Here is a 22,173-nt window from a genome sequence, read left to right as displayed (position 1 = left end):
CTAATTATGGATATATCCTAGGACTTACTTGATCAAAGTTGGCAAAACATGCTATGTACATTGATGATTATACCAGGTTAAAACAATATCGAAAGTCATTTCATGTTTTCATATCAGCTATAAATTAATTTTATAATTTGCATATCTAATGAGCTTTCACAGTTCGGCATATATGGCTTGAAGGACTTGGCCAAAGGTAATTACACTTGCTATATAAAGTGGTGATACAATGACAGAAGTCAAAGAGCTTTAATATTTTTATTTCAGCTAATTACATATTTGTATACTTAATGAACTTTTAGAATTAATCGGCGGTGAATATTGTTCATTACACTGATCATAGTACTTTCAATGAAGTTGCAAACATGTGGCAAAGGTTCAAATTTACATATAATGCAATATATAATGAAACACGAGAGCATTTTCAGTTCATATCTGGTTGTAATAAGGGTGGCAGGAAAGGTTGGCATTACGTTTCCAACACCATGGTATTGACCAATTCCTGTGGTGGCCTTCTACCAATCTTTTTAATTCAGTTCATTCCTATCTTAGCTTCAATTACTACTTTCAACATTTATTTCATTCAGATTTCCTTAGCTTAGTGTATAATTTTGTAATCTTAATTACTGTCAGCTTAGCTTTAATACACTTATTCTAACCTCATTATTCTTGCACTACTGTTATACCTTATAACCCCAAAATTTTTCAAGAGATGCATACATGATTGTCTCTCAACAAACCATTTACAGATATGTCTTCTTCTTTTTTCTCCATATATCCCGGTACATATACATGTCCCTTTTCTCATAAAAATGGGCTTAAAATCGCAATGTGAAAAAATAGTCTTTTAGCTACATGTATATGTTGCACATTGACTTCATGGTCTGTCTAATTCACAGTGAGTGGGGTCGTTGATAAATGCCGATAATACTAGGCGGTCGTTGTCCAAGCGCCATTGGCGGTATTTTCATTGATTACTGATTTCTCTTACTAATTCTGTTTTATTTGTTTGTCAAAAAGGATCATCAGACTGATATTTCTTAGGTAGCAGACTCAGCACACTACCTTGCTGAGACTCTAAGCTTGAGTTTGAAGTCAAGTGTCTGTTTTCAAACTTATCAATGTGCTCATGCATGCACTGTGTTCAGAAGTAAGTACGTTGCGGACTAAACTGTAGTCACAAAAATTAAATTTTGTAATGTGCACAGACCAAACAAGCTACAGAAATGAATCTTAGACTATCTCTGTCAGTCCTAGGCTACTGATCTCCTGAACAAAATTTTCGGGATAGACTCAAGTCAACTGTAGTAAGCACCCTTGAACCAGAACCCCATGACCTTTGTTTTCGATGCGTTAAGTTTATATATAAATGTATCAAAATTTACAAGTTCACATGACTGAACTAGTTTCGTAGTTGGGAGCTAGTTATCTAACTTTCAGAGGTCACAGATAAACATAATGTGAATAATTCCATTTTGTTGCGGTTGTAAAGGTCTGACCAAGCACCAAGGGAGCCTTATCTATATATCTAATGCTGTTCTCTGACAGAAACACTGGTGTTCAAAGCTACCATGCGACGTCTTGTGTCTGGACCATCAACCAATATTACGATCGGGTTTCTACATGTAATATATGTAATAACTCGCGCTCCATAGCCAGTAATATTTAGGCAGAGGGTCACATGTTCAAATCTCTCGTGCCTAAAATGCTTCTCCACAAAGAATACTGCATTTTCCATGTCATGTAAGGCCTCAAGTGACATTAAAAACTAACACAAAGTGTGTAAAACCATTTTTCGAGGTACTCTCACTAGCGGTATTTACGAGTAATTACAAGGTTCAGTTTCAGAGGAAAGGTCACGACTTACATTGTCACATATACAGGCAAATTAATGAAACGGACACATTGCGTTGGTGAGACAAATTAGCTAGGCAAAGGTTTCTCTTGACTCTTCAAACTTAAATACGCTCTTGAAAGAAATCTAGCACTACTTTGCCTTTTTTATTCCCATGCCCAACCGAGAAGATTGGCATTGATCGGAGTTTGCCAGTATATCATTGATATTTCACACCTCTCTGCATTAATTGGCATTGCCATAGTCATGAATATGGGTGGCAGCTCATGAATATTCACCAGTGCTGTGGAGTCTTTAGGGACTCCTCAGCCTACCGACTGTTTTGAGTTGATTTCCTCCCTAAGAGCCATTCAAAAATGAAAGATTATCTTTAAATACAGTGCCTTTGTTATTAGTCCCCGTGCGCGCAGCGCAGGGGACTAGTAGATAAGGTCCCGTCTGTCCGTCAGTGCATCCGTCTCCAATTATATCCAGGGATCACTTTGGGGCGCGATAACGCGATATTTACGCTAAAAAATCAGAAAAATCACATTCAGAAAAATCAATTGGGCAAAAAAGTCGCGCCGATTATTCAAATGGCGCGTACGTGATACCTTTACGCGATCTAAATTCATCGGTAACATTTGGCCAGTTTTCAGTACAGAACCACTCATTGTGTCGCCGTAGAGAGCGCTATAATTACGCTAGAAAAAAGCTGTTGCAGAGTTACCCGTTTCAACAGCGTTTGTGATTGGTTGCCAACAGGAAGTTTTGCGTTCATTGACAAATCATTGGAGTCGATACAGCAAGTGTTCATTGCTGATGTACAGTGTGTTGTCGTAGCTCAAAATGGCGTTTTCGAAGGAATATTCGTGTCCAGTACGAGTGGTAGTGCGAAGAAAAAACGAAAATGCACTATTCTGGACTACTGTACTTCCGTTACTCCCCGCACTGGAAAGTATGGATTCGACCGCCTCCGATTACAACTACACTCAGAATGACAGTTTTCGGACAGGGTAGTGAATTTCGCCCAAAGCCGTTTCATAAACTTGAATGACGAGCACAACGAAATCTTATTACCATACCCTTCGAAACTTTATTGCGTTTATCCTCAAACTGTTAACACCGACAGAAGTGGCATTTAGGGGGGTCAAAGTTGCCAAATTTTTGCCCCATGTTGAGCGCGTGTAATCGGACTACTATCGCAGTATGATCGGACGTCGTATTTTGAATGTGATAAGGGGCTAAATATTGATATTTTGAAACTTCGAACCCCGATTTTCAATTTCGATGTGTTTAGCAAACTATGTGGAAATATTTCGTGATAATTAGTTACGTTTAATCCATGGACGACGCAACTATATTTCAACGTGTATAGCGCTTCTAGACATCGGACACGGGCTGTCCCTGTGTGTTGCGTTCTACACCTCGTATTGTGCGGTGTGGCTAACTTCACCAAGTTTGTAGCGCCCGAAATAGCTTTTACCCCCAAAAAAATCCAAAACGGGACGGGAGCGTCACCAGGCTTAATATGCTGTAGCATGACTTGTAAAACGCTATCAAAACGGAGCGAAGGGCGTATAACGAACAGCATGTCATTAAATGTCTGAAAACTGAGGTCGTCAAAAAACTGTCTCACTGTGTATTGTTATGCAAATTAACCAATATGCAGAAAATCAGGGAAAATTAGGTCCGGTTCCCACAGACTTTGAAATTCTCCCACTGTTTATTTTCATGTGCGATTTTATCTCATGCCGTTCTTGAGCCAGGGTAATCCCTGTATATCTTGGTCATTTTTAAAGCAATTTTAGAACAACTTGGCCTTAGTATAGTAAGTACCCTATGACCACTCAATGCACGCCACTTTTCTTTCACCAAAAAATCAAATTTGACCAAATATTCACTTTTTTTGGCTATTCAGAGCTACATCCTTTGAATCTGAATCCAAAATTATCCTTGACATCTGGTATTCAAGCTTGTATTTTCTGAATCCGAATCCAAAATCCTGTCCATCCGTCATCTGTACCAGCCATTTCTCAGTCATTTGTAAAGCGATTTATACACGCCTGTTGTCTTTACAAAATACCCAATTTGGCTACCAAGGATTCACATTTTCAGGCTATTACGAGCTACAACCCCTGAATCAGAATCTAAAATTACCCTTGCAGTGTTCGCGCTACCGCTCGCCGGCAAATGACTCATTGGCGACTCAGACTGTCAAAGCATTCGCCAGACTTGCGACTCGAAATTTGTAAAGTTGGTTCACTATGTTCTACCATAGACAGTCTCGCTTCTATGTTTTATGACTATGGTCCTCCGATGTTCTGTTGCATTGTGCTAATTTTTTAACTTCTTTGGGAGTCTGTTGCCATAAACTTTGTACTCAAGTGGGTTTTTATTTGAGTGAGGTGTGTCAAAAATGCGTACGTTTGCATAAAGTTACCGCAGAGTCCGTATAGCTGAAGTGTGAGTCGAACTTGTAATAGTTTTTTCCATTGAAGTTGGGGGTAAATTTTCTTTAGATGCGCATGCTCTGACGATGCTGAAGTTATTTTCGTATTCGTTTTCGTATTCGTTTTCGTATTCGTATTCGTATTCGTATTGGAGTCACTGATAAAATTTTTTATTTTTAGTCCAAATTTCGTACGTTTTATATAAAAAGTTCTGTCTTTACAGAACTTTAAGTGCTTTTTATATGACAATATATCAATACTTCAATATTTGAGAATGTAAGTTAAAAAGATCCAATCTTTTTAGGCCCTAGATTGAAAGATATCGTTGCTATCATTAGAGGAGAGATTTTAAAAACAAACGGCCAGTACACAGGCGCCCCTTAGCTGATTAGTCTGCTAAATAGATCGATTTTCGGCTCGATCTATCGATCCCGTAGTCAATATGCCCGCCATTGTACCCTAAATACTCACTTGGTTACAGTGGCGGGCATATTGACAACTGGATCGATAGATCGAGCCGAAAATCGAACTATTTAGCAGACTACCAAGCTAAGGAGCGCCTGTGGGCCAGTAGTAGTCTTTGGAGGAAAGATTTGTTAAACAAACATCATTTTCGTATTCGTATTCGTATTCGCTTTCGTGTTAACTTCTATCACAACAACCAACTTCAACATTCTGTTGACATCATTAGTATAATAATGGAAATTTAGCTGACCCGCCAAATTTGACGAGTTGTAAAGGTAATTTTCTTGTTTTAAACTGATATCTCTGTGAAAGTGATCATCATAACGACAGTGAATGCAGGGCTCAACGTTAACATTTTCTGTTGATCGCATGCCCCAAGTCAAAATTTTAGGGGCAAACCTTGGACCTTGAAAATATTAGAGGCTTTTGTAGTGTCACGAAAACCTGAAAAATTATATATATGACATGCTAAATTTAGACTGCTGTCGCAAAGGAAATATCATCTCATATGATGTGGGAAAGCGGCATAAAAGAAAACGAGATGAATAAAATTGTATCAGAGGCCTATGTCCTGATCGGTACATTTGTTTCCCTAATAAAGATTAAATTAATGTGTGAGCTGTTGTCAGAGTCTTTATTTGAGTACGGCCCATCTCTTTTTCTTTCCTTGCGTTTGCGTCAACTGTCATTGCCAGAACATGTTGATCAACTTGCGGTATGATAAGATACATCAGAATGCATGGAAATTAATTTGTATCGCGAAATATCGAGAAATACCTGTATTCTATGATAAATAGACTTCAGCTAGTCTTAACTGTCGCGACTGGCTCGATCGGTTTCCGTCATTTGTTACTGTGCGATCCAGTTTTAGCTTTACGTAGTTTGCCCCGCCTACAACTCCGTTCTGTTGGTCACTCCAAAAACTTTCAGCAGTACTATTTTGGGGGACCAATTAAGCCGCTAGCTGTAGATAGCTACTTTTTTCAACAAAAACTCTGAATAGAAATGCAGCAACTATCAACTTTCGAAATATATTTTGTAGGCAAGAGAATAAAACTCAAACGTATATGCGCATTAAATCCCAGTGTTTGTCGAAAGATAAACTACCTATTGTGATTGATTTCTGTTACTTTCTCCCCTGTAGAAGCACGTACAACTTTGTCGTAACTTGCATTTTCGTAATTTTTGCCTTACCGCACACTGAGTGTGTTGTTGAGCGATAGAGTTTTTGTAAAGTATCGTATTGTATTGTTATTATAATTTATTTCAGGTCTACGTACAGCCATATCAAAATCAAGTAAAATACTTGCAATACAAATTGTAAATGGATATGATTATTCTAAAGTGAGTCCAAAAGGATGACCGGATATAACAATTTTCACATTTTTTTATTTAGATGGTTGTCCTGGAGATTCCCCCGTTCATCATAGCTTTCAACAGTCACCCGTTTTGCAGCGCCTCACAAAAATCTGCCCTCCCCGCAAAATAATGGTACAGTCCGGGGCTGCTTCTTTGCACAACAACTGTTTTACCATCGTACGCTTTCACGAGTCCCATATTAGGCCTACTTGGCACTAGCTGTGATATTGCAGCGGTACTTGTGGCGTATATCGAACGCGATCGGGTCATTGGGGTCAATGCCACGATGACCCAATGACCCGATCGCGTTCGATATACACCACAAGTACCGCTGCGATATCACAGCTAACTTGGCACTGACTACCTGATTTCGGGGTTCATCCAGCTGCCCGGTCAAGAGACATTGGCTAGCGAAGGTGCTGCCCTACCAGATCCCAACCGATTTTAAGTAATTTTTTCAAATAAAATGAGGTAAACAAAATTCTTTATAATCTACAAATGCAAATTTATGTAAATTTAACAAAATTTGTTTGGCAGATGAAATTACGAATCAAATTATCACAATATTTAAACCTTAGTAAATATCGTATATTGCACGTTTCATACCTGAAACCTGGACTAAAAATACCAATTTCTGTCAGTGACTCCAATACGAATACGAATACGAAAACGAATACGAAAATAACTTCAGCATCGTCATGCTCTGTTACCTAAAAACAATAAGCTGGGGGTCTTCAGCATCATCTGCTGTAGCGTTCAGTGTAGCGCCCATGTGCAGGTTCCATGCCGTCATGTACGTTCCTTAGCAGTATAAAGACTTCATGTTCAATGAAAACAACTCTTTTACTACAGACTAAGTGTATTCCAAGGCTAGACAAATAAGCAGACTGGGGTCAAAATCCATTGGGACCTCAGGAATGCCACTCGATAGACTCTTGATGTTCACTCGGGCCGTAAACAGTTATACACCAGTGACATCAAACATACCAAATACAAGTAACTGTATTGTGTTTACGTGAGAATTTCCTGCCTGTCTAGAACCAGACCTTGACTTGTCCTTGCAGAATTTGCAATTAAGGATTTGCACAACGCTTTGTGATGTGTAGATACAATGTTGCTTGGAAAGTTATGGTCTGATCATAGAGAGGGACAGTGATGAATCAAAGTCACTTTTGTTTTGTGGCGTTACCGTGAATGAACCTTTTCACTTGCAAGCATGTGCACGTGTAGCCCTGCGTACAGGTCCATAGAGGTAACTGGCGAGATTCAAAATGGCGACCTCTATGGGTAAACTAGCTGCAAAATTGTAGCTCTACGGTGGTGGTGAGGCAGTCGGTGAGTTTGGGTTTTTGCAACCTCGCTCACCAGTAGAGCTACAATGCCGAAGGCCCTGTAGCATACAAAATAAGCGCGCCCTACATGGCGCGGCATTTTCATGTAAAATCCCACATATTTACTGCATTTGGTCGTACCGATTTATCACTACTGAAGACTAAACACTATACTACACTAACCTTGTCGTTTATGGGGTTTGGTATTTCCACAGACACGTCGATCGCGTTCCATAAACAATGAGCGTGTTTCTGGGAGCTGCCATTACCGGAAGTTGGAAATGGCGGCTCCAAGAAATGTTTTTGGAACGCGATCGACGTATTTGAACAAATACCAAACCCCATACACGACAAGGTTAGTGTAGTATAGTGTTTAATCTTCAGTAATGATAAATCAGTATGACCAAATGCAGTAAATATATGGGATTTTACATCAAAATGCCATGCCATGTGCAGCGTGCTTATTTTGTATGCTTCAGGGCCTTCGGCATTGTAGCTCTACTGGTGAGCGAGGTCGCAAAAACCCAAACTCACCGACCGCCTCACCGTAGAGCTACAATTTTGCAGCTATGGGTAAACAACTTTTCGAGTACGTTATGTTTCAGAAAACGAGCGGTTTTGGACGTTAGAAGTTAATCACATCATTTCTGGGGTCAGTTAGGAGGTAAAGGTAGGCATTGAAAGGATTTTGCCCCGATAGAGCAGAATTTCGGCCAAAAAGACCGTTTTAGAATAATTTTGCGTCAAATACCAAAATGTCACTTCTGTATGAAGGGAATTGTTTCATCAGTTTGATTTGAAACAGCAATATAAAATACTGTGTCAATTAAGCTTGGAAATCGTTGCTGAGTTTTGCCAGATAAGGCCAAAAACAAGAAGTCAAAAACAAGGCATAACAGGAGATAAAAACTAAGGCATATGAGGAGGAGTCAATAGCTAGGCATATACGGAGTTGAAACAAGGAGTTGCGAAACACATGTCACTGATATAACTTGTCACTTGCCAAACACAAATTACTGACTGATAACACCAACAAAGTCAAAGAAACAAAGACATATCAGTATAATTATTCCTGTGTAAAAACTCTTCAAAAGTAAAATATAAAACAGTGTGAGCTATGAAAAGAAAGAATCTGGTATTTTCCTTCACAAATATCTTTGATACGACTTTAAACATATCACAATTGTTAGTCACTTGTTGCAGCAGTACAGAATATCAATTGGCTGTTTTCATTGTGTTCACTGTAAAGTTCTCTTAAAAATGGCACAACAACAGTATTTTTCTATAACATAGATCATCCAAATTTTTTTGTGTAACTGTAATCAATATATGAAAGCACTACTTCTTTTGGGAGGTGATGATGAAACAAATCCAAGCCCTGACACTGCACCAGTATGTCTTACTACTAAGGCAGTGATGAAAAAGGTTATTAAACTTATGGCAACTTGCATCGGGGTCACCTACATTTCCCCACTGTGTGCTGCTGATACCAGCACATGCATGCCAAATAGCCTAATAGCCTTAGCATATTTAAAAAATTTTGACGTGTTTTTGGAACAGAACTGGTATTGATTCAATTCTTTATGTAGGAAAGTCATTGTATGACAAATTGTATCCACACAGGCATTGTAGAGATTCATGTGCACATTTACAGGCAGCAGATTTGAAAACAAGCTTTCATTTGAACAGTGGTATTTTGCTTGTGATCCAACCTCATCCATGTTTGGTTATTTTGGGGATAACTTCTGTACAATCGATAATATCATTTATACTTTATACTCTGCTCTCCACACTGCTTTTCAGACTTCCAAACAGGCAATCCTTATCATCAATGAATATGGCATGTCATTATCTAAGCAGAATGGTTTTTTAGCTAATATAGACTATAGTCTATAGAAGCTATTGGGATGGGTATCCGTCCGGCGTCAGTCTGTATGTATGTATGTATGTATGTATGTATGTATGTATGTATGTATGTATGTCCGTTTGTGAGGCGTCCGTCCACTCAAATATCTTGAGAACCGCAGTACTTACTGATTTGATATTTGTTGTGTAGATGAAAAATATGATTTTGAGAAACTATTTTTTTAATTTTTTGATATTGTTGAAAATAGGCAACTAATGCCAAAAAAGGTGTTTTTGGTAAAAAATCTTCTTCTTCATAACCGCTGGTCAGACAGCTTTGTTATTTGGTATACAGGTCCCTAGGGATAACCCAACTTAGACTTGTTCAAATTCTGAGGAAATATGCAAATGTGTATTTTTAAGGAATTTTTTTGTCATTTTTGGTCAAAATTTGACTTACATTGTATGTAATTCTTGTACTGTATAAACCCTATCAATTCACCCAGAAAAAAATAATCAATATGATTTTAAATAATTGAATTAACTAGGAAATCATCAAAGCCAAAATAATTTTAGTGTGGAATTATCAGAAAGTTCAACTTTTTTTGACAGTTCATAGTGAAATGCTTACCATCTTGGAGGATTAAAACATGTATAGGCAACTTTCCTGAATCCCAACTTTGATATATTCTGATCCACCATTTATGTTATCTAAAAGAAATTGCTCATAATAGTTTGTCATGATAGGGTGGTCAAATAAATAGAGATAGAGAAAGTTCAAATTTCCATTTATGGTTGACTTGGTAAGGATAAAATAAGATTACCTTTTGAGGAAAAAAATAGAGTGGTCAATTAAAAGACTGGTCAAAGAGATAGGGTTTTTATGGTAAAGCTGGGCTGTAAGATTCCTCATGTGCTATTTATAGCAATTATGCAATCTGTGTAAACAGTGCAATGAAAGTGTTACATGATTCCTTATAATGCTTTTGATGACCTTGAACTTCTTAAGTTTCAAACATTTGTCTCTTCAGTGTGCTTTCTCTGAGTACGTACAGTCTCAACTTATTCAACAGAACTTACTTACAATGTTAATTTGAAAGTTAAAATGTGCTTGGTTAATAGGATGAAAATACTGATATTAAAAGATAACCAGCTCAAGATTCTTTATAACCTGACAGATATGCTGTTTTTTTATGACATAAATCTTGATTTAAGCAAGTCTTGTTTACTTTAATTAGAATGTAATTAACTTTCGTTTATTTGCTATTATAGACTAATATAGTCTGATGAAATATGCAAATCTGTATTTTTACGGAATTTTTTTCCATTTTTGGTCAGGCCATCCTGAAATGAGCTTCAAAGATATCCACCTTCTTCATCAATACATGTGTCACAAAAGGTTATTCTCTACATATCACAGCAGAGCTCTGTCAACTGTTGAGTCGCTTGTTTTTTCAAAACCGCTGGTCAGACAGCTTTAACATTTGGTTTTAATACATGTCCCTAGGATGACCTTAGTGAGATAATTTCATACAGTCAGGAAATACTTAATTTTGTATCCATGTCTATAGTAGCTTCAGGGACTTTGGCCCTATGTTTCTATGTATTTGATTCTCATAGCAGAAATGATGAAGGCTATCTACACTACAATGGACATGCGATGCTAGTTATTGTTGACTCTGACTGGGTTTTGTAATCATTTACAACATTTGGTTTGCACAATAACAGACGAACCACTTGAAACCGTACCTTTTGAAATTACATCTGTTTCTCTTCATAGCCTGACTATCATAATTTGCGTAGAGAATTCAAAACTTCCACATCATTTATACATGCTGACATCAATAGAGAATCGGATTTTCAATTCATTACAAACAAATGTGAAACAAATGTCCAAGCTCAAACAAGCTCCCCAAAAAATCATATAATCCACAATTCCAACAACCCCACCACCATGCCACCAATCCATCATAAACTCTCCCATGCATACAACATGAAATGCGAGTGGGGACCATGTCATTAACAATGACTTGTTAATGCTAATTTAATCACTTTTTGTGATGACGTATTGTCTTTCTTTCATTGCACATATAGAATCGGGAAATGAAAACAAAGGTGTGTTGATTCAAGGTACAACTTCCAATGAGGCTTTTCTACCATCAGATAATTCATCTCTATCAGGTAAGAATAAAATGGTACCCCAGGCTTGAAATTAATCTGGTTCTCCAATTCGACAACCATCTTTACAAATATGACAAAAACGATCAACACAAAGGGGTGGACCATTTGATATCGGGGGGGGGGGGGGGGGGGGTTCTGGCAGATTTTGAAAAAGATTCCAAACAAATGTCAATAAAAAATTAGCGTGAGAAGGTTTGATAAAAAGAAAAGGTGGGAGAGTGGGAAAAAAGAATGTACAATGGATTGAATAAAAAAGATGATGTACCTCATCAATCTTCCAGAGATCCCCTTTATCAAAATGTCCACCCCTGATGTAATTTTGCACGCTATTAACCATACTGTGTTTAAGATGTTAAGTTAGGTAAGGATTTGAAAGGAATAGTCAAGTTCACCACAGTTAAATTTCTTAACTTTATCTCTTGTGTCATCATCCTTGTGTAATTGGTTATGTTTGTAAGTTTTTCCAGATGTAGATGCACCAGTTGCTCTGGAAGAAAACAATGTTTACTTTTTCCTGTTGGATTTCTGAGTTAATGATTGTGTGTTGAAATCTGTCCATGTATCTGGTGTATGGGCGAAATGTAAACATTGGTTGCATGTTATGTATTTCAGTCTATTGCTACGTTCACACAGGTAAAGATTGTAACGCTTCTGCAACACTATTTGTGATTTGTAAACACAGGGGATTAATAGTTTGAGTCCGCTTGCATCCACTCTCACAAAATTAAGCCATTGTTTTGGTGTTTAAGAAGTCTAAATGCGCCCTCTCGAATTCAAAAGGTGTGTATGGCCAAGCATATGGCATTGTAACAAGATGGCTGAAATGAACGACATCGTACTGGCTTGTCTTTTGTTTTTTTACCTGCTGCATATGTGGTCCAGACGGAGTCGTCGCCCGGAGTGGTCGTCGCCTTTGATCTGAATGCAGACCAAATGCAATCGTTTACCGATTTAGCCCTTGAGTTTGATCTGTTCAGAACTGTAATAAAGGGAAAATGGCTCCACGCATCACCTACACTATTTTTTTGTTCTCTGTGTTCATGTTTTATTTTGTGCGTTTGGCTATTGGTGTAGATATAAGCCATGGCGAGGCGTAGCCGTAATCTGGCTGTCGAATGACAGTATGATATTTTGACGCTATGTTTCGAAACCAGTGTGGTTTCTTCCTCAGTCTCTTTTTGATATTTTCTCCCCTTGGATTTTTATTTCACTGTTTGTGGCTTAATCATTGTCAGTGTTTTGTTCGTCCAGTGAGGAGGCTAGAATATTTATATTCGAGTCAGTTGATTGTGTTTCATTTTGTTCAGTCTTTTCTGTAAGATTGTGTACTTGTGCATTTATGAGCTTGTCGCCAATGTTTGGATTTCTATTGTATGCGATGATAAGTTTCATCGTGAATAAATTTTTCAGTGTTTGGTCTTTTTCTATTTCTTCCTAGTTCTTCAGGAGTGCTTGTTTGATGTCTTGTGTTTTGATATGTGGACTATGTGTGGCAGAAAATATCACTTTATTAGTGTTGTTGTTGTGTGTTTGTTTGTGATTTAAATGTGTTCTTCGTGTTGCGTTATGATGTTTGATAGTTCTTGTTGTGAATATCCTCGTTGTAGCAATTTTTCATTAAATGTTTTGACTTTGTTGTTAAAGTCCTATACGTTGTTACCAGTCCTCATGTACCTTAATGTTTCGCCTTTGATCAGGCCCTTGAAGGTTGATTTTGGATGACATGATTTTCTGTGTAAGAACTGGAAGGAATGTATATGCTGGTTTTGTGTGCGTTCTAGTGTTCAGTATGTTTTCGTCGTTGAATCGTTTACCTTGTAAATGACGTGGTCAAGATATGTTATTTCGTGTGAAGAACTTTCATATGAAAATTTGAATGAATCTAGTATCGTCTTTAGTATCGAAGCTAGAGTCAGTCCTTGGAAGTCGGGTTTAGCCAGAACTGTTAAAGACGGTGAAATCTCCGATATATCTCGGATATTTACGCACGATTTGAATGAATCTAGTATCGTCCATGGGGTTCTGTCACAGTATCGATGTAAGAGTCCCCAAATCGCGAGTAAATATCGGCGATTTCATAGACGCAGCTTCCCATGGGACAACCGCAGTTCATTCTAGTATCGTCTAGTATCAATATTAGTCCCGAAATCGTCGATATGTCAAACTGCGATACCAGATTGTAAATATCCGATATTTAAAAATTGTGCAAAGTCTCATCTTCATGGTCTGTTGCTGTCGACAACTTCTTTGTTTTAGCTAGTGGTGGCACTGATCTGCTGTCCGGTTTAAACCTCTCTGTAGAGCCTTTTCTGCAATTTTTTTGTACATGAGGTTGTCGGGACACGTTTTCTTTAGCATTCTTTGAATGCTTTCGTGTGCCCAGACTCAGATCAGCAAACTTATTTCGTCTTCTGACCTGTTATTTCCACGAGATGTATAGCTGTGTTCGGCAGCCATGACCAAAGTGAATATTGTATGTTGGTTGTTGTTTGTTTATGTTACAAATACCTGTCGCCTGAGGGCTTTTAAAACGCCTCTGAAGCGGCTCGGTCCGTATACACAGCGATTTGCAGATAGAGTTAATCCCTACAACGGCTCAGGTCGGGCCGACTAAACCGTCTCAAATCTGAAACGCTTCAGAACCACTTCGGAGTATCCACAAATAACTTTCTGTGCCAGTATTGGCCCAGAACCGTTTCAGAGGCGTTTTAATGGCCTGTGTATGAACGGCATATATGTCAAATATTGTTCATGAAAAATCAAGAAACGTTTGCTGTGTGCTTGAAAAATATAACATATTTGTCAATACATAAACTACCTTGCAGATTGATTGTCTTAAAGATTATCACAGAAGTAGAAAAGGAAATGATGAAACTAATCAAATTGATGTAACGTTTTCACCCTGAGTGCCTGTATATTTAACTATTTTATCATGACATCCAACTGTTATATCTCTATCACTCTGCATGGCCAAAGGCACACTTGGGGGCCAATGCCATCACTCTGTACCAGTCTGTGTATCTCAGTCTGTCTGTATGTATGTCCATGTTTAATACAACTGTTGGTTTGTTTTGATAACTATATAGGAGTGAACAGTGACATTGTCAGTAATTTTAATACCATACTACAACTTCAGTATGATGAGAAGGAATTTTGCTCAAAAAGCAATAGTGGATCGTTGTAATAAAAAAAAGGCAGTAAATGTGTTCAAAACCTGTAAAAGTACTTATAGTGCTGAAAGTCTACCGTAGACACAAATGCATACCTACGATGTATCATATAGTAAAACCTTTGGGATGACTTTGACCTGAATATATTTACATGTCGGCTATGACGTACCCTGTATTTCATTTATCATTTTACAGCAAATTATATTGGTTGTTATCTGAGGCTATTTTAAAAGCTCTTAATCTGTGGCTACTTTCTTGCTATTTCATCTATAAAGGTACCCCCCACTGTCTCTTCAGTGTCATGTATTGTTTGCCGTTGCGCACAGACAGACTTGCCAATTTTTGAAGTGGGAGAAAAAGCATAAAAAAACAATACCCACCGATAAAGTTATGAAGCACCAAGGAAAGATATTTTACCCAATTTCTTGGGCATTGTGTTTTTAGCTCACGTGACCTAATGTTGCAGTGATGTCTGTATGTCAGAGTGTCTGTCTATCCCATTCTGTTGGCTCAATATCTCAAGAATGTCTTATCAGATCAAAATCAAATCTGATATGAGAATGGCAAGACCTGATTAGTTTATGGTGGGTGTGGCTTGTATATTTCATGCTCATTTACATAATTAATGATTTAAGAAAAAACAGACACACAATGAGAACAGCTGCACAGAACTCGATTAGATTTGCTACAAATGTTAATCAGACAAGGATTTATCCACCATGAAAGACATAAAGGTGTGACATTACAGTTAATTGCCACACGGTATATTTAATTAATTTTCCTAAGTAGGGTTATATATCTTGATGACTTGACCGAAGTTGACGAAACTTGCTATGTACATTGAAGATACTATGATAAAAAATTATTGAAAGTCATGAAGCATTATTACTTAAGGAAGTTCCAAATTTGTATATTTTATGAACTTTCTAATTAGGGATATACACCTGGATTGACCTTCTGTTAGCACGATATCTCAAAAACGGCTTGGCAGATTCCGATCACATTTCGCACACAATTTGTTCTTCAAATTTGCAAGAACTGATTAGTTTTTGGTGGTTGTGCTTTGCGAATTTATCAAGTTATGAGTAAAAGAAAATTTGTGGCCTGTATAAGTCTATGGGACGCTAAATAAGTATGTTTGAGGGCGCTATACTAAAACATTTTACACAAAGTGATTTCTGAATTCAGTCACTCGGCCGCGCTGATCGCTAATCTTGAGTTTTGACTGTTGATGTCGTCGTGTCGACGTTTGACTTTAAGAATCGTGTGGGTTACTCTGGACATAGCGAACCAAAAGCTAGATTATCGAAGGTAAGCGTCATAATATTTGAACAATGCATTTTTCTCTGAGAATGAGATGTAGAGTGACACTTTTCAATCTTGTGTGTGTGTCAGCGAATTTATATTCCGGCATGGTTCCGCTGAGATCAGCATAATATTATGGCGACGTATTGACAGTCTGTGTCTTTTAAGTTGCTTTTCAAGATTGTATTAGCTACAGAACCAACAATGACAAATTTTTCATGAGATTTCCATGTTGGCATTGATGTTAAATCAGCAGCAGTAGGCTAGCTCCTGCGTACAATAGGTCTGCGTTTCCCGGCGGTACGGTGGTAGGCCGACGGCTTGTACCACACTGTCCACAGGACACCACGTGGTAGAGGCCGTGTGCACAACCTGTACGCAGAGCTTCGAATACACTAGACAGAGTTCGTGTTTCCGTAAATTAGGCATTGAACTTGACAATATAGGCAATAACCAGAATCATCGACCATCGCCTGACAAGTGCACCATAGTCAGCTGTACATGAGTTGCGTGGCGTGGTGAGCAGGTTCCCATGGGTATTTATTTTTTGAAACGCGTACTTCAAAGGTCACGAACTCATTTTGCTGCTACACGGCGCGGCACAGATGATTGTATATTGCATGCTGATTTCTGATTTCATTACCACAACAATAGCTCACATAACCAGGAGAAATCTTTGATTTCAACTATAATATGTATGTATAAATCTTTGCATAAATAATGATTAATCAAAATTCGGTACACACTCCTTGCAGACCATGTGACTGATAGTACTACATTTCGAATTTCAACATCATAGATCATGTCTGATTCTGTCACATAATTCTAATGATGACATATTATGGCATTGCTGTTTGTTTATTCACCGGAGACCAGTATAAAACCAAACCAGCCAAATTTTGGTGTTACCCCCTCACCTTTGTGTTACCCCCTCACCTTTGACCTCACTAAAAATGTATTTCTCTCATTCTTACCAATACAACCACACGACTTCAAACATTCAATAGTTATGAACAGAACCTCTGACTGTTCATTGCCAATGAAAATCAGTGTCACTGTTCAATATATACATGTAGACTGTAAGGTACAGTCGTGTGAGGGCGCTCTGTTTTTTAAGCCGGGCATATGGAGCGCCCTCACATGGCTGTACTTTACATTCTATATTCATATTATAACTTTGAAACATTTTATCGTCCAACTATTCTAATTTTGAGAAATTCGGGAACAAATTTTGTCATCTATTGACACATTTTCCTTCTTCATAAAAGCCAATACCCCAAGAAGTACTTTACAAAATGTGCACGCGAGGCCATTCAGTTCATATCTGGTTCACTTCAGCTGATCACTTATTTGCATATTGAAAACTTCCAAATTATGGACATGTATCTGGATCGGCAGGGGTTTCACTAAGTTTTGAAACAGGGGGCCATATGAAAATTACAGGCGGCCAAGCCATACCAACCGCCAAGCGTGTGGATGTTTGGTTACATATATGACACGAAACCACACGTAGGAAACCACACTCAAAAACTGCATCGTCTTCAACAATAAAATCATAGAAGATACGAATTCAGACATGTATTGGAAGCCATCGATGCTGGTTTATTGAAGGAATTATGGTGGCTTTTGGTGCGGGAAATCCGTCTTCGAACTGAACGATACGTGTAGGCCTTAGAGCGGCCATGCCATGGCCGGTTAATAGCATTGCTGTGTATGACGACTGTGCTACAGCCTACTGCTAAACATCACAGTCTGCTTAAGTTTACGCCTTCAATTTATTCAGTTTTGATATTTATACGCCCACAGACTTAAGGCAAGTCAAACGTTAAGCTCCCATCCATTAAAATCCGAGAACGAACGTCTACTACCAATGGCAATGTCAGGCAAGGTGTTTACAATCCACGGCCAGGGATCGCGGTAGGCGATTGCTGATCATTCAGAAGAAACATTTCTTGATAAATATTCATAAAATGCTGTATTAGTATCAATATGATCTGAGAAATTGCCATCGGCTGTACCTTCTTCATCAACCCGTCTGTATTTCTCCATTTTGACCTAACTGAGTCGCTAATCCACATCTCATGGCCGACGCAATGTTGCGTTACTGCACACGCTCAATGACCCCTAACCTCCAACCACCCTGTGTACTTTGTACGGATGTGTTCTATGCTGCACCAGTACCTACATCTGATAGCATTTAGCGAGCCTCGGAGGCATCGCATGATCAACGAATGCGAGCGATAGAACACAATATTTTCACTGAAAACACCCCGCAAAAGTGTCGACAACAAGTCATTCAGCATTAAGGATACAGATCATTCTAAACTTTGCCAATATGCAGTATTTGTTACCAGCTATTCATTCCTGTAAGCGGCACAACAATTACATGATTTTCAGGTAATAACAAGCGACCGTAATCGCCCCACAGCCGGCCATTTGGCTGGTGGCCGGCTTTTAACGAAACCCCTGATCGGCATGATTAAAGTTGATGAAATTTGCTTTTGGGTCAGTCACAATCAGGGTGCGCTAGATGATTTTCATTTGTTATGGACATATATTCAGACTGATATTATATTGCTTGTTTTTTCTAATAAATAGTAATAGTTGTATCTAACTTGGTCACATAAAGAAATTTGCATATATTGTGCAGGTTTGGTTGTACATCCACAAAAATGCCTTTAAAAACTGTAAAAAGTAGCGTTATGCTGTTTCACTTCAAAATGTACTTAATTTCAAAATGTTTTTTGGAACACAGTGTTAAAATTGTGGAATTTTTAGCTTACATATGTTATTGCAGAATACCTAATCTTTCTTTCACAAGTTATTTCATGTGATTATGTGCATCGGAACAGAAACTGTGGTATTTTTACCAAACTGTAACATCGTTATGTTTTTTGTGTTTTATGACCATAAGTACATATACCTTTAGTTTATATGTAGGAAAATGGGTAAAATATTGTAATATTGAATTTAATTCCAACCTCAACATCCATGGCAAGTATTTTATACACCAAAATTAAATAAAATTGCATATTGTATTGTTTTGTGAATAAATGAAAATGGAGATCGTTGTGGTTGGAATTTCTTGTAGCGTCCGTGACACACTCATATCTTAAGGACAACAGGAGTTATAAAAGATCTGATGTCATAGGCCTAAGTGTCAATAGGTGCCTACCTTAAATAAACAAATTATATAATTACTGTCCCTTGCATTCACTATTAATATTCCAAAATATGGAAATGTAGCATCCGTGACGGTGTAGCGTCCGTGACGGTGTTTACTACATTTATAATAATTAATGACTATTTAAACATTTTAAAGCAGTCAATCCACTGAAAATATAAATACTAGTGTGTATTGTGTGTACATACACATGGAGTTGGGTTACAAAATGTCTTCAAGGCATAAAATTGTAAATTTGCACAAAATTGATTTTTTAAAAAGTAATGAAACACTCAAAAAGTTATGTTGATCCTCAACTGTAACACTTAGATTGGTGTTTTTTAAGAATGCAGTAATTATATTGAATATGTTATTAGAATTCTAGTGAAAAGAACGATAAATTCTGTGCTGTATATGCATTTATTATTGTGTATTCCATTTCAATTCATTATGTCACGGATGCTACAATAAAATGCAAACATTGTTTTTCAGATTATAAGCCAATCTAAATGTGAAATAACCATCACATTTTATTGTTTTGTTATCACATTTTGAATTTTAAAAATCAAGGGGGTAAGAAATGACATTTGTGTCAACTCTGTCTCCACCACTTTCACATATTATGAAGGCAGAGAGTACGAAAGTTGGCGTCATCCTCATCCTCATCCGACCTAGCTGACGCTAAACTGACGCTACTCAGCATCAGCTTCAGCGTCGTATCCAAAGATTGCGGAGGTTACGCTACCCGATGATGGATAAATGATAAAATTTGCTCATAACTTAAGATTAACAACTCCATTCTTTCTCAACTTTCTTTTGAATCCTAAAACTGGTTCGCAGGTAATATTTTATCGTTAGAATATCTCATATGGACTAGTTTTTTGGAAATGTTTGTAATTTTCAGTCCATGGATCCGCGGATGTGTTTGTTGCTATCCTCTTAACTCTTGCGTTAAGATTTTCCAAAAATTGGTGCAAAAAAGGTATACATGATCCGAAATGTGTAAAAATCGCCACCATGAGAGGTGATATGAAAGCCCTAATTATTCAAAGGACATATAAAACTATTAACTTGTATAACTATGACTTGAGGCCTGAAAAGTCAAAATATTAAATATAAAACCTTTGAACTTTAAGGAAATTAAGGGCTAAGAATGTTGCGTTATAACTACAACGTGAGAAACGGACACTGAGAGGAGAGGTAACTAAATATTATGAAATGCAAATCCCACTGTGTTTTAATTAACATTTACAGTGATATGAAACTTGAAGCACATTTTTAAAGTCGTTTTTACACTTATCATTCCATCAGACGCATTCGGTATAATCAGATCTGACGCCGGTGAGCTGACACTGTAGCGTCATCCTCATCCTCATTTTCGCGTCACCTCTGAGGCTGAGGATGAGGATGAGTATGACGCCAACTTTATGCTCGTCAGAGAGTACAGATATATTATAGAACAGAGGTCAAAGGTTGGCAAACTACGTCTCTGATCTCCAGCCTCACCTAGGTATGTGTGCGCCCCATCCTGACAGGTGTTAGAACAGCTGCAAGCCATTTGGATTTCTGGGGTGGTGTGTCAGATACATTGTAGCAAATTTTATTGTGGGACCACAGGTCAAAGTTTAACAACCTGTCCCTCTAGCCTGATCTAGGTGTCTAGTTTTATCTTGGTTTTTACACTTTAAGTAAGGCACAAGCAATGTTAACTTCTGTGTTTTTTGACGTATTGAAAGTTTATTACTGGTATAGACATTTTTCACATACTCCAACTGATTTTTGCAGTAGTTGCTATAGCTTTCTTGTTCAATTTAAAGAAAGTGTCAATGTTTTGACAAAATTTTCACAATTTAAATGTTTGATAGAGATAGCTTTTGGAGAAAAGAGAAAGAAAAAACCAGATTGTTGATTGCTTTTTATATTTCAAATTGACCTAACTTTCAAGTTTGATTTTGGTAGCGTCCGTGACAAAATTACATGTCATACTAAACAGAAAATAATTTAGAAAGAAGTTCATTTTGATTACACTGAATGGTATTAATATTGTTGCTATAGCATGGTTAATTCATGACAATAAAACTTTTAAATACAGCATACCAGCGGAAGGACGTAGAGAAGTTGAAAGTCCTATTAAAAAATATGATCAATATTGTTGTATTTCTCACTAAACTTGAGGTTGTGTTTATTCATGGAAAAATTAAGTAAATCATACCAAGTATAGCTTATTTTAATGCCAATATGCATCTTTTATATTGTAATAACATAAGAAAGCATTAACAAATCATTGTTTAAAATTTTATTATGACATTTGTGTTTCATGTACAACATTTCTGTAGCGTCCGTGACACTGTGTCGACCATATAAAACAACGTGCACTGTGGTAAAACTAATGACGTTTGCTTCACCAAATTTTAGGAAGATATGCCCCATACCATAACCTTTCAACATACTATTTAACTGGACAGTTATCATGAACTTGAAATTTTGACCTAAGTGACACACTCTAGCGCACCCTGATTGTGACTGACCCGTTTGTATATTTTAGATACACTTATATAACAATCGTAAAAGTTGTTTTATCAGTTTTATCTTATTACTAATTTGCATATTTAAGGAAATTTCCTTTTTAGGAATATATATCTGGATTGACATGACCAAAGCTGACAAAACTTGAAAAACAGCAAAGATTAATGAGGTAGCACTATGTTTTTACCAGATCCCTTGTACATCTTCCCCTGTTCCAACCTTTTCTTTTTATCCAGCCTTCTCTGGCTGTTTTTACCTTCTCGTGTCTATTTATAGACAGAGAAGGTATTAGAGTTGAAAACCAGTATGCTGGTGTCAACTTCTACTTCCGTCTGTCAATACTTCCGTCTGTCAAGATCCGTTGACGTCATGCCATTGTGATGGGTCATATCATAAACTGGTGGGGGTGTTCATGGTTCAGGTTGAGGTGTAGGAGAACGATTTTGAGCTGTGACAAAAATCAAAAGGGACTTAGCGGCATAGCCACAGTGTTACATGTAAGCCTTTCTCCAAGGTTCTTAGTTGACTACGATCTATTACA

General features: G+C 37.6%; 1 protein-coding gene across 1 annotated transcript in view; it reads left to right on the top strand.

The window, feature by feature from the left end:
* LOC139118317 (tyrosine-protein kinase RYK-like) overlaps positions 1–22,173 on the top strand; it is a 202,722-nt gene that overhangs the window by 45,973 nt on the left and 134,576 nt on the right. Inside the window, exon 5 of the mRNA XM_070681571.1 lies at positions 11,382–11,468. Coding sequence (XP_070537672.1) covers positions 11,382–11,468 — 87 coding nt within the window. The remainder of the gene's footprint in view (positions 1–11,381; positions 11,469–22,173) is intronic.

This window comes from Ptychodera flava, chromosome 19 (assembly GCF_041260155.1).
Source record: "Ptychodera flava strain L36383 chromosome 19, AS_Pfla_20210202, whole genome shotgun sequence".
Taxonomy (NCBI): Eukaryota; Metazoa; Hemichordata; class Enteropneusta; family Ptychoderidae; genus Ptychodera; species Ptychodera flava.
Note: the sequence above shows the minus strand (reverse complement) of the source record. Positions and strands in the feature narration are given on the sequence as shown.